The sequence below is a fragment of the Alligator mississippiensis genome, chromosome 10 (assembly GCF_030867095.1).
Source record: "Alligator mississippiensis isolate rAllMis1 chromosome 10, rAllMis1, whole genome shotgun sequence".
Lineage (NCBI taxonomy): Eukaryota > Metazoa > Chordata > Crocodylia > Alligatoridae > Alligator > Alligator mississippiensis.
This window is the reverse complement of record NC_081833.1, coordinates 21,504,856-21,522,813: the sequence shown is the minus strand read 5'-3', so window position 1 is coordinate 21,522,813 and position 17,958 is coordinate 21,504,856. Positions and strand designations below refer to the sequence as shown.

General features: G+C 41.9%; 1 protein-coding gene across 8 annotated transcripts in view; it reads right to left on the bottom strand.

Moving 5' to 3' along the window:
- Positions 1 to 17,958, bottom strand: part of CIT (citron rho-interacting serine/threonine kinase) — a 114,777-nt gene that overhangs the window by 55,096 nt on the left and 41,723 nt on the right. For all 8 annotated transcript variants that reach the window (XM_019493736.2, XM_019493737.2, XM_019493740.2 and 5 more), the window contains 5 exons: positions 17,054 to 17,194; positions 16,562 to 16,687; positions 8,746 to 8,841; positions 6,015 to 6,131; positions 5,455 to 5,564 (listed from right to left, as the gene is read on the bottom strand). In XM_019493736.2, the coding sequence (XP_019349281.1) occupies positions 5,455 to 5,564; positions 6,015 to 6,131; positions 8,746 to 8,841; positions 16,562 to 16,687; positions 17,054 to 17,194 (590 nt within the window). The remainder of the gene's footprint in view (positions 1 to 5,454; positions 5,565 to 6,014; positions 6,132 to 8,745; positions 8,842 to 16,561; positions 16,688 to 17,053; positions 17,195 to 17,958) is intronic.

The following is a 17,958-nucleotide window of genomic DNA, read 5'->3' as shown; positions in this document are numbered from 1 at the left end:
ACTTGAGAACTTCTTTTATGAGCTGAAGAAAACTATTTGTGCTCTGAGACATTCAGAAGCTGGTAACATTTCTGCTGGCAGTGATCCATTTTCACCTTAACTGCAAAAGAACAGAAAAGCTCTTCCTTCATTAGTGGTAGTTTCCTATAATTATTTTATAATGCTCTTGAAAATTTTGCATTGTGCAGCACCATTCAGGTGTTTCAGAGAACTTTACAAATATTAATGAATTTGTATTGAGAAAATAACCCTGAGATGGGTATTATCATCTCTATTTGAGAGAAATTATGTGGGTTGCCCAGGATCACACAGAAAGACTTCAGCAGAACTAGAAATAGAACCCAGGTCTTCTGACTCAGTGTTGTGCTTTGCACACAAAACCATCCTTCTTCCTTTTTTAATCTACCTCAAAAGATTATTGGCAGTCAGAACTGCCAAATAGTCTGTGAAATAGCAGAAAGAAAAATAAAGTCCTCTCCTCAGCAACCTGATAATCATTACTTTTCTTAGTTACTAACAGAATAAGCTTGTTGAGTTCCATAGCTCCTTGAAAGCTCTAATCACTAGTTGTATACATCAAAGATGCTTAGTACAGTAATAGCTTTGGTGGATTCAAATATAGTCCAAATACCAATTTAACAGCCTTTCCATAAATCAGAGAGGGAAATGTAGTTGTGTGCATCTGCTAGAAACATCTCATACCAGCTATCTCTGCCTTGAAGGGATAACTTCTCTTACTTCCTAATATAACACATAACAAACACCACTCATTAGTGCCTTGCCAAAATAATTTCTTAGCCAATCCTTCCCAAAACATGACTATCTATTGTAAGAAGAGACTGGACAGTCACCTTGCTGGGGTCACTTGACCCCAGTTGTCTTTTCCTGCCTAGTGCAGGGGGACTGGACCCAATGATCTACAAGGTCCCTTCCAGCCCCTAACAATCTAAGTCACATTTTGAAAGCATTATTATATATTCCTTCCTGTCTGCATACTGAACTTTCATTGGGTATCCTCCTTACTGAGTGCTGAAAAACTGCTTTTAGCAGTGGTTCTTCAAAACTGTTTATGCAATCTCTTTTCATAACTTCATCATGAATTATTTTGTTATTAGGCTATTTATACAGTTCCCCATTCCTGTAGATTCATAGATGTTAGGGTCGGAAGGGACCTCAATAGATCATCGAGTCCGACCCCCTGCATAAGCAGGAAAGAGTGCTGGGTCTAGATGACCCCAGCTAGATACTCATCTAACCTCCTCTTGAAGACTCCCAGGGTAGGAGAGAGCACCACCTCCCTTGGGAGCCCGTTCCAGACCTTGGCCACTCGAACTGTGAAGAAGTTCTTCCTAATGTCCAATCTAAATCTGCTCTCTGCTAGCTTGTGGCCATTATTTCTTGTAACCCCCGGGGGCGCCTTGGTGAATAAATACTCACCAATTCCCTTCTGTGCCCCCGTGATGAACTTATAGGCAGCCACAAGGTCGCCTCTCATCCTTCTCTTGCAGAGGCTGAAAAGATCCAGTTTCTCTAGTCTCTCCTCGTAGGGCTTGATCTGCAGGCCCTTGACCATACGAGTTCCCCTTTTCTGGACCCTCTCCAGGTTATCCGCATCCTTCTTGAAGTGTGGCGCCCAGAATTGCACGCAGTACTCCAACTGCGGTCTGACCAGCGCCCTATAGAGGGGAAGTATCACCTCCTTGGACCTATTCGTCATGCATCTGCTGATGCACGAGAAAGTGCCATTGGCTTTTCTGATGGCTTCGTCACACTGCCGGCTCATGTTCATCTTGGAGTCCACTAGGACTCCAAGATCCCTTTCCACCTCTGTGCCACCCAGCAGGTCATTCCCTAGGCTGTAGGTGTGCTGGACATTTTTCCTCCCTAGGTGCAGCACTTTGCATTTCTCCTTGTTGAACTGCATCCTGTTGTTTTCTGCCTACTTGTCCAACCTATCCAGGTCTACCTGCAGCTGTTCCCTGCCCTCCGGCATGTCCACTTCTCCCCATAGCTTTGTGTCATCTGCAAACTTGGACAGAGTACATTTCACTCCCTCGTCCAAGTCGCTGATGAAGACATTAAAGAGTATCAGTCCAAGGACCGAGCCCTGCGGGACCCCACTGCCCCCACCCTTCCAGGTCGAGACCGACCCATCCACCACGACTCTCTGGGTGCGACCCTCTAGCCAATTTGCCACCCACCGGACTGTGTAATCATCCACATCACGGCCTCTTAACTTGTTCACCAGTATGGGGTGGGATACCGTATCGAAGGCCTTCCTGAAGTCTAAGTATACGACATCCACCCCTCCTCCTGTGACCAGGCGTTTCGTAACCTGGTCATAGAAAGAGACTAGATTGGTCAGGCACGATCTGCCCGCCACAAACCTGTGCTGGTTTCCCCTCAGCATAATTTGCCCTGCTGGGCTCTCACAAATGTGAGCCTTGATAATTTTTTCAAAGACTTTACCAAGGATGGAGGTGAGACTGACTGGCCTATAGTTGCCCGGGTCCTCCTTCCTCCCCTTTTTGAAAATGGGCACCACGTTAGCCCTTTTCCAGTCCTCCGGGACTTGGCCCGAGCGCCACAAACATTCGAATATTCCCGCCAGTGGCTCTGCAATGATGTCAGCCAGTGCCTTCAGCACTCTCGGATGGAGCCCATCCGGGCCTGCCGATTTAAAGGCATCCAGTTCTTCCAAATGACTCTGCACCACCTCAGGATCTACATATGGAAGTCTGGCGCCTTGCTGCTGCCTCTCTACAACCCCAGTGAGAGACTTGTCGTGTCCCTCGCTTAGGAACACTGAGGCAAAGAACTCGTTGAGAAGTTCAGCCTTGTCCCCCCTGTCTGTCACCAATTGTTTCTGCCCATTTAGCAGGGGTCCTATTCCTCCCTGGGCCTTCCTTTTACTCCCAATGTATCTAAAAAACAATTTCTTGTTGTCCTTTACTTGAGTTGCCATCCTCAGCTCCATGGTAGCTTTGGCCCGCCTAACTGCCTCCCTACAAGCACAAGCATAGGAGGTATATTCATCTTTAGTGATCTCACCCTGTTTCCACTTTTTATGTGCTCCTCTTTAGTGATCTCACCCTGTTTCCACTTTTTATGTGCTGTAGTACCATGCCTCCAATTTATCACATCATTTACAATCCACGACAGTTCAAAGGTATCTTAAATATATATGGAAAAAATTATTATACAGCATGGTAAACTTGGAATGTTGATCTGTTATATAAAAATATCCTGCTTACAAAGTTAATGTTGTTATTTGTAGAATACTGATTTTAAGACGTGTAACTATTTTTTCAGTAAGATGAATATTTGGCAAAACCCCAGGAGAACTCAATGCTATTAACATATTTTCTCACATACCACACACTCCAAATAAGACATGCACCTTGTTTTGGGTAGACAGAATGAAGAAAACCAGATTTTTCCAGTCATGGCTGAATGCAGGGAATCCTGACTAATAGCTGTGACTGTGAAAGGGTTAACACTGTAGCTTTGATCCTGAAGGGTGAACTCTGCCCCCCTCCCTCCCTGAGGCTGGAGGAGGGAGAAGCACAGCATCCATCTTGCTGCAGTGTCTCCCTGCTTTTATTCCAAAGAAGAAAAATCAGCTTTCCCATACAAGACATATAGCCCAATTTTGGAGGACTAATTTTTATGGAAAAGGTGCATATGGTATGCAAGTAAATACAGTATGTTGAGTTCAGCACCACTAACTGTGATGCTAAGCCTTGCATATGCTTTTCCAGGTAGAAGCTGATACATTACCTCTCTTTTTTCAGATTAATAGTAAATTATAGTTTCAGCTACTTCAGCAAAACTTACTGGATGAATAACTGGAGGTCATCTGGAGCATATGCAAAAAAAGCATAATCATCTGCATAAAAAACTAACTCATGCATAACTGTCTCTCAGTTACTTCTATGGAAGATTTCAGGTTCTTCATGTCAAGAAGCTTGCCAGATATTTTAAATTTAATACCAATTCCTATCTTTACATCTCCAGTAGTATAATCCATCATTGCTAAGAAAAGCCAAAAGATATCCTATGCCAAAACTCATCCTGGCTTGACTCTGTTTGATATTACAAATGGATCTGACCAAATCATACGCAGAAGCACTACCCAACACTCCACTGTGCAACTGATAGACAGCACCGCCGTATTTCTGAAGACAAATACACTTTGATGGGTCTAATAACTCCATGATTGGGAGGCATTAACCACTTGCAGGGTATCAAGTATCTTGCACTCTTTCCTACACAAAAAATTAGGCTCTCGTGTAATACAAAAGTATCCCGCCAGTTTTAAAAATCACTTAAAAGAAAATAATAAAATACACTGAAAGCAAGTTCCGAACTTTGTGGAAAGACAAGGCCTATTAAAATCTGAACTAAAATCCAATTCTGAGTGGGAATTACAAAGATCTGAGAAAATGGCAAGAAAACACTCACGGATCATAAGAGTCTTTTTCACTTTTTAATAAGAATGTCTCAAGGACAGCTGCTGATGCTGAAGTGAGTGAAGAAGACACAGGTCTCAGCAAAAAGCACATGGGAGCTACTCTAGAAAAAACGTAGGATCCCTAAAATGCCAATTTGATAGCCAAAGTGACCGCTGATGAGAAAAAATGAAGAGGACCAGAGGCCAAAAAGCATACAGAAACATTGTGGCTAAGGTCCTGAGTCAGGATTAGGAAGCAAAACAATCTGAGAACTGAGGATATATTTTGAAGTTGTGGCTCAGGCCCTCCATTTCATCACTGAAAGAGGCACAGGAAGCATGTACCTTCCTATTTGAGCACAATATTTAGAGAGTTGAAGAAAAACCGACTAAAATGCAGTTTTCTTATGCGTCTTACCCTCTGCTGGGGGCAAAATGGAAGGTCTATGAAGGGTGGGCATTTAACAGTTTCCTCCCAATCTTTGTGCATCGAGGAAATAATTCTCTCAAGAAGCATAGGTAGTGAAGTCTCAAAATACTATAAATACAAGGAATACAGCCTTGAGCCTTTGTTGGGAAGGGCAATATATAAATCAAATTAAAATAAACAAATAAATAAATAGGTACATGTCACCCTTAGAAACATTACTGGAATTTCTGTTCCTCTGGAAGTATCTGAAACAGCATGTAATTTTTTAAATTAGGAAAAAAGTGAAACAGCACCAGCATCAGGAAATGATCCAAAGTATATATCGCATTACAGACTAATAAATCTTAACAGGCATGTCAGGTGAAATATAAAACATGGAGCACACTTCAGCTACTTAGAGAAACAGCACAGCTCTATCAGAGTACAAAGTACAAAGAAAGACATGTGAAAGTTTAGAGAAAAAGATTATTTAAACATCTGGAAAACAGATTTTAGTGAGCTTGCACAGTGATATATAAATCGGTGTTGTAGCCATTTCTATGCTTAGTGCTTTAGCTACTCCTATACTTACATGTTTCTCTGTGTAAAAAGGCTGCTATTTGCTGCAAGCTTATTAGCTTCAGACAATTCCACTATTCTTTGCTCCAGTGACCTAATCTTCGAATCCATGGCATTGATCATCTGAAACAGACCAGTCTGCTTTCAAGATTACATGGCAAAAAGTGATGTCAGCAAGAAAGCATTTAAAAATAATTTCCAGAAACGTTTTTAAGAAAACAACAAAAAACAGAACAGATTAAGTAATCAAAAAGAGCCATCAAGTATGCGGATATTACAGCAGCCTATATCTGTTGTCCAGCCTTTTCCATGCCTAAAGCAGTAAGTCCACATGTTAACAATGCATGGTACTGCTAGCTTGGAACATAGCAGGCCTGGATGACTTTCATGGAAGGGAATATTCTCAAAGACACACTGAATTAAAGACCATCTATCTCAATTTTAAAAAGGCCACATGCAAGAATGCCAAACAACAAACCAGACTTTAATATTAGGAACGCGCTATGGTAAGATTTTCTTGTTCCCTATCAGCTACTCTTAAAATATTTTGATTTCCAGTTCAGTGACACCTACCGCCTTCTGTTCAGCCAAGAGTTTGCACTTCTCACGTGCTTCTTCTTCATGTCTTCGTAGTATATTCTCAAGTGCCTCTTTATCAGCAAGATCTTTTTTCATCTGATTTTCCAGCACCTAAAGTAAACAAAAGATCTCCTTCTTCATACTAGCTTCTCTAGTCAAATGTAAATCAGAAAAATGAAGACACAAGGGAAGGTATAGATGTGCTGACAGGAGCTGACCACTTCCCAAACAAAATTATATACAATATATAATGGTAAGAAATCACAGGAATAAAAGTATTTGAAGGCAGTATTCCAGCTAATTCAAAAGATAAATGAAGGAACACAAAGCTGCTGGAAAGACTATGGGTTGTTACTGTTTAGTTAAAATCTAAAATTATGATAAAAATAGACCAGATTGATAGAAACAGAAAATGAAGTCCTCTATTCACAGAATAAGCATGGCACAAGAAGTGACAATATAAGTTTCCTTTAAGATATCACACCAATATGCTTCAGTACTGACCTAAAATGTGTGAAAAAGTAATTTCAACCCTCACACCTACTTAAATGCTGAAATGTATAATAATGATGTCAAATTTAAGAGGCCTATATTTATATGGATATGTGGCTCACCAGAAACTGGACTGAAGCAGCCCATTTTAGCTATTATTTGTTTATTTAAACTCATAATTTGCATACATGCCAAGAGTTTTATGTAGATGTATTTTAAATAAAACTGTTGGGGAAAAGGTACTTAAATATTTTTCATATTGTAACAAATTTCAGTGGCTTAACTCTGAAGGGACTAGGAAGGTTGTATTTCATGGTTTGATTTACAGCAATGGTAGGATGCCAGGAGGACACATTTCGAGTCAGTTGAAAAATCTCAACCAGTTTTCCATGGCCAATATTTCAGACAATCTCCCTTTGGAAGTACATCTGCATTTCAAGCTCACTCTTCCCCTCTCTAATACTGAAAACAGACTTTCCTTCTAATCCCTTTCCTGAGATCTAGCTAATCATCATCTCCTATCCTCTACATCCAACTACTTGTTAAAGCATGGATTATTTTTCAATTTAGAAGATTTTCAACAGCACAAAAAGGAGCGTGCCACCAGTTACTGACAATCAGTGGAAGCTCAGTAACTACGTCCTTCCATCCCAGCATGTCGAAGCACTGCTGCTAAATCACCTGGAGTTTCTGGTCCAACAACATGCCTTCCCTCTACTAATTGTTTTCATTAGCATCCTGTCCTCCATTTACCAGTCCAACATAGCTTTGTTCCAACTTTCACTTAGGTTTCTACTCCTGCCTATCCTTTCAAATTACTGCTTCCTTGGTCTCATTCTCTCCACCAAATTTTGACTTTAAGCTTTCAATCATGTCTTGCATAGTATTTGTGTTCTAATCTGTCAACCACCCTCTCAGTTCTCTTTCTTTTCTCCTTCATATTTTCCTGCAAGGAATTTCTCTTCTCCTTTTATCATCATAATATCCCCTTTCTCCTTAGCAATTTTCTGAATAACTTCTTCAAACTAAGCTCTTTGAGCTAGTGAACATGGTCTTTACATCTTTTAAGTGCAATGAAAATACATAGCACTATATAAATGCATTAAATCATAATAAAAAAGGGCTGGAGATAACACTTAGCAGACAAAAAACCTTATAGAATGCTTTTGCTGAATGATACAGTATTGATTCTCTGGATAAACTCTGAAGTCTACCACATGCATTTATGCCTCCTTTTTGGCTTACCTAATTTTAGATGATGTTCTCAGATTCTATTTTTGAATGTTTGTTAAAATCTTAAGATATTCTAAAGAAGAGAAAAATAGAGTAGGTGGATCCTTTGACTTCTTGGCAGATGTTATAGCTCCAAGATGAGATTTCAAAAAGGCTCTTATATTTGCTGAATTTAAATCCATCACAGTAAGCTCATAGGAAAGGAGGGCTGGAGGGGAACTCACAAAGTCATCTAGTCCAGTCCCCGGCTCAAGGCATGATCATCCCAGACTAAACTATCCCTGCCAACTGTCTAACTTGCTCTTGAAAACTTCCAAGGATGGAGATTCCACAACTTCTATAGATGTTCAAGCATTGGAATAGATTATTCTCATAGTCAGAAACTTCTTCTGAATCTCCAATGCAAATTTCCCCTGCTAAAGCTTAAGGCTGTTGCTCCTAGTCCTGGCCTCTATGGCCACAGAGAAAAGCTCATAATCTTTTCTATAAAATCGACCATTATCAAATTCTGCCCCTTCAATCATCTCTTCTCCAGGCTAAATAACTCTAGTTCTTTCAACCTTTCCCAGGCCCCTGATTAGTTTGTTGCTCTTCAATGGACTCTTTCCAATCTGTTCACATCCTTCTTGAAGCATGAGGCCCAAGCATACATTGTGTTAATGCTCTTAAGATCAATGAAAGTCAACTCAAAGAATCACAAGTCCCTCCAAAGTTTTTCATTTCCACAAACTTTTTAAGAATAATTTGCTCTAAATGTCTGCTCAAATTACTATAAATTTGACTTACAAATCTCATATAGATAACAGTCTTACACTATAGATGAGGGTAATAGGGGTACATGTTAGAGAAGCAGTTATTCAAATATCACTTGACTTCCTAAAGAAAACTCAGCAAGTGTGACATGAATGAGCAAGCAGTGTCAATGGAATCAGATTCCAAAAGCAACTATTTGGGTTTAATCCAATACAACAGTCTGAAGACAATGAAAATGTATCTTTACTTTGAGTTTTTCTTCATAGAACTGCTCTTTTTGTTTTAACTGCAACTCCAGATGCTGTGCTGCAATCTGTGCCTCACGATGCTTCTCTTCCAGCTCCTGAATACAGCAGAGATTTATGTGAGACAAAAAGAAACAGTATACACAGAATTTTCAGTATATGTAGCAAATACTCATTCTCTCTTATTTCCAACATAAAGCTGAGGCCTTGGATCTCAGCAGCATGTACTATATCATGAAATTATACATGAACACTTTAACAATGTTGGTCATACGCGCTGGTCTAGATTCTGGGTTAAGTGGTATAATGAAAAGAGTAAGGAGATATTAGAAATAACTAGTAGCAGATTTCACTCCAGCCAAAAGCTGCCTCCAGAGCCACTGCATCCCAAACATTCATAAAGCATTCCCAACAATGGAGCCAGAATTATTTGTGATAACAAGCAGTTACGAACAGCTTATAGCTGTGATAAAATTACTTAAACTCCTTAGTTCCATTTCTGAAAATTTCTCTCTTTGGGAGGTTCTTAAGACCCTGAACTGAGAATCATGCAGAAAACCCCTACATTTGTGTGATTCTCCCTGCAGTGAGGCCTTAATAAATATGCTTCTGATTCCACATTTCTAAGGAGAGCTGTTTACCTTCCCATATATCCTAAATGCATGCTCTCAGAATTAATGTTTATAAAATGATCTGTAAATTAAAACTTTCAGCAAAATATATATTAGGACAGGGATCAGCAACACATAGCTCGCAGACTGCATCCAGCCTGCAAAGCCATTTTATTAACTCACAGAGCCGGGGCCTTCCATGGCATTTTGGAGTGAGAAGAGAAGGGTGACTATAGTTGCAGCTGTGGCAGCAGTGGCAAAGGCATTTGGCAGCAGCCTTTGTTCAGAATTATGCTCTGTTAAAGTGGCCCCTCAATTCAAAATGTGGCTGGCCCTGTATTAGGTGGTACATTCATGTTTTTATTTTCTTTGGCTCACAAGGGTGGTTAAGGCTTAGAGCATAGTAAAAACAGCATTGTCTTGAAAGTAAGTTAATTTTATAAGAGAAACAGCATTTTTGTTCCCTGACATTATTTACGATAGCTACAGCAGGTTTGTCCAACATATGGCTTGCCATACAACCCGCCATTTTCTGAAGCCCGAGGCCCCTTGCTCGGGACAGGCGGGTGGGGGAGGGGAGAGGAGCTGCTCACCCCTGCGGGGCTGGGCTCGTCACGTGAGTCAGGTCCCGCCGCCGCAACCCGAGGGCTGTGCAGCGCGGGGCTGCCCCAGCCGCGCCTGACGGGGCGAGCTGGGGACAGCGCCTGCTTTTACTTCTCTCCAGCTCGGCCCCTTGCCCCCGGCATCCCGCCACCTCCAGGGACCCGCCGGGCTCAGCAGCCGCGGGGCAAGAACAGGGCATGGCGCCTGGTACAGGCAGTCGGCAGGGCAGCCCCGGGAGGGCCTCGGCAGGCGGGATCCTGGCGTGACCTCTGCGGATCAAGGTGGCGGGAGCCAGTGTCTGCTGGACCCTGCGCTCTGGGCTTGCAACGCTAAGGCCGCCAGGGCTGCGTGTGCAGGCGGCCGGGCACCACGGTGTGTGGGGCTGTGCAGGTGAGGGGCTGCGGTGCAGCGGCTGCCTCACTCCAGCCCCCCTCAGGCAGTGCCGGCTCGTGGGGCTGCACTGCTCGGGGGATGGGGATGTGAAGCTATTTATTTCTCCCTTCAGTCTCTGGGGCAGTAGCTGGCTGGATGCAGAATGGGTCCTTCCTGCCCCTGCCCACCAGCAGCTACCATGAACCTTGTAGTAACAGGCAGGTGCAGTAGGGCTGCACAGGCAGGGTCTCTCTGGCCCAGGACAGAGAGTGTTTGAATATGCTCGCTGGCCCACTGGGTGATAAAAAGTTCATGATCCGGTCCCACATTCAAAAAGGTTGGACAATTCTGCTCTATAGTCTCTCTTAAGGTTTCCTCTCAACAGTTGAGAATTTGAAGAATGTTATCCTTCTTCCTGGCTAAGTTTACCATTCTAAGTCTCTTTACAGCCCAGGAGGCAGGTCCAGATCTATCAATCAATGGACTGCCACATAGCAAGCTCCAGATTTGGATCATGTCTGAATCACTTGCTAGACTTCCTATCTGCACAGCATAGGATGATTCCCTGATATTTCTTCATCTGGCACTTTGCATTTTTTATCCTCTGATCTTCCTTCCTCTGATCTCAGGAAGCTACCTTGGGAATAACACAAAGCTTTCTTTGCTCCAGTCACTGCAGTAGCCACCCTCTGTTACAAGCTATAAAACATAAGGAAGTCCATCAAAAATTAGCTATCTAGATGGAGCCAGCTACATGTAGCAGCCTAAACTGCTGCATGGAGGGGAAATCACTATTTTCTGCAATTGGAAACTCTCCCAGCAACAAGATGTCAAATTCAGCTCACACATGGTCTAGTTCAGTGGTTCCCAATCCCAGGTCATGACCCAAATGAGGGTCACAAGGGCAGTGCTGGTGGCACTGCACAAAAAAGACGAGCCGTACCGCACACCGGGAGCTCCCCCCGCCCCTGGGCTGCTGCCATACTCTGCTCCCAGCAGCGAGACACGGGGAAAAAAAAAAAAAAAAAAAAAAAAATGGTTAGGAACCACTGGTCTAGGTCCTGGCAATGTATTCGCCAATCAGAACTACCACCGGATTTTTCTTCTGCAATGGCATTTTGCAGTCAAGGTGGGTTTCTCCCTCTTGCCCCATGTCCTACAATCCACCATGAGAAGCCAAACAGCAAAACCTAAATTGCCCTTTAACTTTTATACACCTCGGCCTAGATATTTCCTTTCTGCAATTCTGTTAATCCAGCAGGCCTCATCAAGTGCAACCAGAGATCATTCCCGCAAAGCAAGCTTTCAGACATTTTTCTCTAATAAACAGAATGGCTACCATATTTACTCAAATATAAGATGACCCTGAGTACAAGAACCCACCAAAAATTGGATTTTATATATAGAAAATGTATAAATTTGTTATAATTTTCCAGGTATAGAATCTAATTTTTGGAGGTTTGCCTTGAATTTGCCTCCTTCCCACTGCTACAGCAAGGAAAATAAATCTGGGGGTCAGGTAGCTCCTTTGTCCTCTACTTTCCCCTGCAGCCCCTTATCCCTCTCCTTGCTGTCAGACCCTGTTCTCCCCCTGAACAAACAGAACCAAGGAACAAATTTGAAAGTAATGATCTTAATATTAAACAGGTGCAGTAACTGTCATATAATGCCCATAAGCTTCAGTTCATCAGAATTGATGCATGTTACTTTTTTTTTTTTTTTTTTTTAACTGCTGAAAGTTTTAGCACAGGTACTTCATAAACAGACTTTTAAGAAGCACTTTGGCATCTATGGCTGCCTTTAGACGAAATGAGGGGCATGTATGCACATCACTTTAAGGCAGGCTAAATGCTTTTGCACCGCTTTAATGATGTCAGTGTTTGCATATGTCGGCAGCATACTGCACGTTAATTACAGCCACTGTAGGAAATTCAGCAGCATAATGTGCCTTAAATGACTTGGGGTGCAGCAAACAAACTCCTCTGAGGAGTTTTAGTTTGCTGCCCCTACAGCCACAGAGTGAAGCACCGGGCTCCGTGCAGCTCAGGGGCTGTGCAGAAAGCCCCGCAGGCAGCCTGGCAGCAGCCCGGGAAGACAGACTCCGCCTAAGAAAAGTGGCGAGCCTGATCTTTCCCTCCCACCCCCCCTGGAGCCTGCCTGCCTGCAGGGGGCCCGGTGCTTCCCTCCGTGGCTGCAGTGCCCCCCAGGATCGCCCAAGCCAGGTGCCACTGGGGGGGGGGCCCTGCCACTGCCACAGAGGGAAGCACCAGCCCTCGCCTCAGAAGCCCAGGGACCACTCCACCCGGTGGCAGCTCTCCCTCCCCTCCCCGCCCTGCCACCAGAGGGGCAGGTACGTCAGCAGGGTGTGTGCACGACATGGGGATTTAAAGGGTCCTAAATTGAAACAGTGTTTTTAAAAACCCACCGCTTCAATTTAGGGCCCCCATTTAATCTACACACGGCCTAAGTATATACAGTATAAACTATTCTTTCTTTTTGTTTGCAAAAATATTTATTTCTGTACATATAAATTGTTATACATACAACTATACTACTTTTTTTTTCTTTTCTTTTTTTTTAAGGAAAATTTTTCGTGTGTCAGGTCAAATTAGCCAGATCAGGTCCAAATCCATTTATCATCCAAGAACCATACGTGGTCCTGCTACCAGCAAGTATCCTCCACCCTAGCCTGGGGCTTCAGATACTTCCAAATCCTTTGACAGGTGTCCTACATGTAGGCCCAAGCCCAGAGACATGGGGTTTGGATGCCCCCAAGTTTGGCTTGCCCTCAGCCATATGGCCACAGGAGCAAGCTAGGAAGGAGTGTCCCATTTCCATAAAATCAGCATGTAGCCGATATCCTCCCACTGGAAGCTGGCCAGTGGGAAGCTAACTATGAGGATCTTGTAGGGAGTCCAGTCTACAAACAGACAAGGGTGCAACCCTCCACTACACAGTGCCATTTTAACTGCATTACCTTAGTCAGCATATTTCGCCTATCACCATCTGCTCATGGTATTTCCCCTGCCAGGTTATTCATGATATTAAATCCAAAGCCAAAAGGATCATGATTTACTAGATAGTTCATTGGGCTGGCCCCACAACAATCAATGGGATTTCAAGTCATGGTGATCCCAGAGCTCAGCACTGTTCACTATGCGCGTGTATTCCACATACCCCCCCAAAAGAACCATGCTGCCCACTCATGACTGGAACCAGATCATGTGATCTGGGATCCTCCAAAAATGTATATGCAGATGAGGGATAGGGAAACCCAGTCCAGCTTCACTTCATGGAGGGCAGGGCCACACTAATCATATGCACCAGACTGAGAAAGGGGCCAACAGAGGGATTCTGGGTAAACTGTTTAGGGCCCCATTTGGCAATATCTGCCAGACATTTAAGGCTGGTGAAGAAACAAGAATCATTGGAAATGGGAAAGAAAGCTGCAGACTTAGTGTAGTTAGAGCAGGGACAGGCAATTATTTCAGCAGGAGGGCCACTTAATGAGTTTTGGCAAGCTGTCAAGGGCTGCAAGGGTAGCCCCACCCCTTGACTAGTGCCCTGTCCCTTGGTCGCCATCCTGGGACCAGAAGTCCTGCTCAGTCAATAGAATTCAGAACTGATTTGGCTGACTTGGCCCGAAACACAACATTTCAAGTAGTGGTAGATTCTCATCAGCATGTTTGCTTAATATGGGCTATGTGTTTTACAGTCATGCTCAGTGTTGGTTGCATTTGACCAACTTCATAATTGGTTTCTGTTACTGAGTACATGCAGCAGTTTAATGACAGACAATGTATTACTGAGGTTTCCTTGTATTCAAATGTAAGATAAGGGGTTTCTCTCCCCACTCCATGCTGACTGGAAGAAAAAACCTTGTTTTGTATTCAAGTAAATATGGTATTTCTTCCCTCATAACCAGAAGAAACAGAGGTCATCTCTGTTCCTGTATCTTCATCCATCCTCTCCCCATTTCCCCAAATTTTGTCAAAGTCCTCATGGAAAAAACAAAGCTATAATACAACCAAGTGTCCTATATGGATTAAACAACCTTTCAACAGGAATATATATAATCTTAGGTTCCAATCACTATCCTACTCATTGTGCCACCACAACAGAACTCAGAAAAGACTTCTATTCAGTACAGGAGATTCCAATATAAATCCATAATATTCAGATACAAGTACATGTGTCCTGCCAGTTCTTTTCTCTCCAGAAGAAATCAAAGGCAGCATTGGTTAAAACAAATTTGTTTAAGAGGGATAGAGAAAATCATCCCCTTCCTCAGAGCAGTCTAGAACTCACAACACAGAAGAGCAACAACACCAGACACCATAAAAAGAACCCCCTAACTTCAAGAAAAACAACCTTCCTCTTTATTCTTTTCTTTGTCTTTCGAAGAGGCCTAATATTCTTCAACACTGGAGGAACCAAAGGTAGAAATCTCAAAGAAACTACTATATACAAGGTTATTGTAGGTTCCCAATACTCTGCCTGAAAATGTAGGGAATGGTGAAACAATTAGAAGATATATCTGCATTCTCTTGCATTTCTTCCCCATAGGGAATTTAATCAAATCCAAGCAACAATGCTCAAACACACACAAGTGGCTTATGAAGCAAGTCAAAGTTTTACACAATTTCTAAATATAAAACTGGCTCACTGCCCAGCTAAGCAGTAGTCTCCCACTTACAGTGCCTTCATGTTATCAAAATAGTTTGAAAGAAAGAACACTGCCAAGGACTTATTCTCCCTTTTTTTGGTGTTCAAATGTTCTGATCCTAAAAGTCCATAAATGCAACTCTCTCTCAAAGCAATTATGGATCACCTACTAACTTCAAGAAATGGAATTGCATTAACATTCGACCTATGTACAGGACATTTCTGAGGTTCTCCTATAGCTGGGACCAATATCAATAAAAAGTACTATTTTTATGGACTTATTACCTGCCTCAGTATGTTCAACATGTTAGTAATCCTAATAGACTTAAAAAAAAAAAAAAAGCAAAGAAAAAAAATGGGGCCCATATTTATCCCACTTTAAGATTAGTCTCATCTTTATTTAGCTTAATAAAGGATACCAAATCCAAGATACTGCTCTTGCAACAATACTAATCCACCCTCCCTTGTAATGACACTGCCACTAATCTAATTTTTGGAATGAAGAGGCTATGAAGAGGATGCTAAATTCATTATGATCTCATGTCTCCTAATAGATACATTTGCCATTTTATCACTTCTTCCATAGGATTTTTTTAAACTCGCATTATATCTTTTTGTTCTCCTCCTCAAGCACTGTAGAAAGGTAGCTTAATGAGAGATGATTCATATACTCATAAGAAATGATATAACACTACAATGTAAAATATACTTCATCCCTAGAAGAAGTCTCACTAGGAGCATTTTCCCAAGACAACAGTCATATTTTGGGGGATCTGGTATGCACCAGTTAGTACCTGGTACATACCTGTAATAAAACATCACTTCCTTTTGCTTGGTAGGTTTGGTCCTGCCTTCTATACTGCAAAGGAAAACCTACTGTCTGAATGGCTATTTAACAAACAGAAGTCAGGAGTACCACAAATTAATTTACATGCCCTGTCAAAATTATGGCTTCCTACCCGCAGGAAAGTATAAGTACCACTGGTACCTCTGTTTGATTCCCTTTAGACTAAAAGGACTAAAAAAAGCCAGCTAACCATAAACTAAACCACAAAGACTTAACAGATCTAACAATAAGAGAGAAAATTGTCAACAATAACAAAGGAAGAAGCTGCGTGGGTGAAAATGGATCTCTGACAAATATCTTCAGAGAAAAACAGTTTAGATGACTAATTTTCCTCTACTCCAAAACGTGTTTCAGAAACATCTGACCCATGAAGTCCTTTGCAATTTCATCTCAACTCTAACGATTAATGTTTTCATTATTATACAACCCAGGACTTACCTGAGAAAGTTATGCATTTGAAATTGTCATTAGAAAACAAACACTATCCTAGTGAGTTAATTCAATTGAGGCAACTGTTATTTTAGAATAGTAATTTGGGAAGAGGTGTGTGGAGTTGGTTTATAATGAAAGCTACAGGATATAGAATTTAAGCAGTGAAGTTATTTAAAAGATAAAATGTATATTATCAACTGATTTTCTTCAGTTCCACACCATCTTTTCCCTTCCCACACCCTTCTTCTATACTCTTACACTTTATCTTTCATTTCTATCTCTGCTCACCAGAATTTTTTCTGCCATCTGTTGAATCTGCTGAGACTTTGTCTGAATATCTTCCTTCAGTCGGTTTTCCCTGCGTTCCACAGTCTCTAGCCTCTTCACTTGATTCTCCAGAGAATGGCGGCGCTCCTGCAGGGCAATTATAAACTGCTATTGAAGATAACCAAGTCTGGATTACATGTAGCAGTGAGCAGGCTTCAGGAAAAGTCAGCTGAAGCAATCAGTATGCAATCCTCTCCTGCTTCTACAACCACCCCTCTCCCAAAATCTCTTATCCTTGCCATGCACTCATTTTGTATCCTCGTGAATAAATGAAATAATCACCCTAGTTAGATTTCTTCAGAGAAATATATATTTAAAAGAATGAAAAACGGATCAATTTCTAAGATCATTTTCCCCATGACAAGTTGCTACCTAGATGCAAGTCATTAATTGTCTTTAAATTAAGGGTTTTCCTGTAGATTAGTCCACTGTAGCCAGAAACACTCTGTTCACCTCTGCTTCAAGCAATTTCTTTTTCATGCTTTCATTAGAGTCTTCACGATTCTGCAGTTTCTCCAACTCCTTCTCTGCTCTCTCCTTTGCCTGACGGATATTCTGAAGGAGTTCAGTTGCCTCAGAGCTGGCTTTCACAGCCTATGCCAAGGCAAGAGCATGGGGAGGGGGGAGGAAAAAATCAATAAATGTTACTACAGACAAACAGGTATAAAGAAAATCTTCAAGGTACAAGATACAGGTATAGAATGACCGCAACTTCAGCTGTTCAACATTCTACATAAAGCCATTATAAAGGCTTGGCCTGGCAACCTAGAATTAGGACAATGTACAATCATATGAAGGAATCCAAGTTCCAGTCTATGCTCCATACTGCAATTTTGAGGCTGACAAACATTGGAGCAGATTGTACTTTGGACTGAATGATAAAAAAAACACTGAAAACAGATCTATTTGTTGGAGAACTGTAATGAAAATGTCATCCCCATTTAGCTGTTACCCTCTGCTGTTCACCCTACAGATTCACTGCCCATAACAAAATCCCCTGTATAGAGAGAAAAAGCAAGCCAACTGAAGGAAGTTCAGAAAACTCCCATAGTGATACATTATAGCTAGGTCCCTCCCCTCAGAAAATAAACATCTAGTTCAGGACCTATCTGAAACATGCATTTTCCCAGAAGCCTTTTGATTGCTTACTAGTATTACAGTGTTGATGAGAGGTAGACTGATAAGAAAATTATGTACCATGGATCGTAAATTGTGTACCATGGATGGTAAACCATGGATGCTTCCGACAGGTTACAGTGTTAATGAATCTGAATCTTGTCACGAACTCTTACACCTATAATGTTCACCTTACTATCAGAGCTGATGTTGTTTGAATCACTAAATCGCTTTCCAGCTAG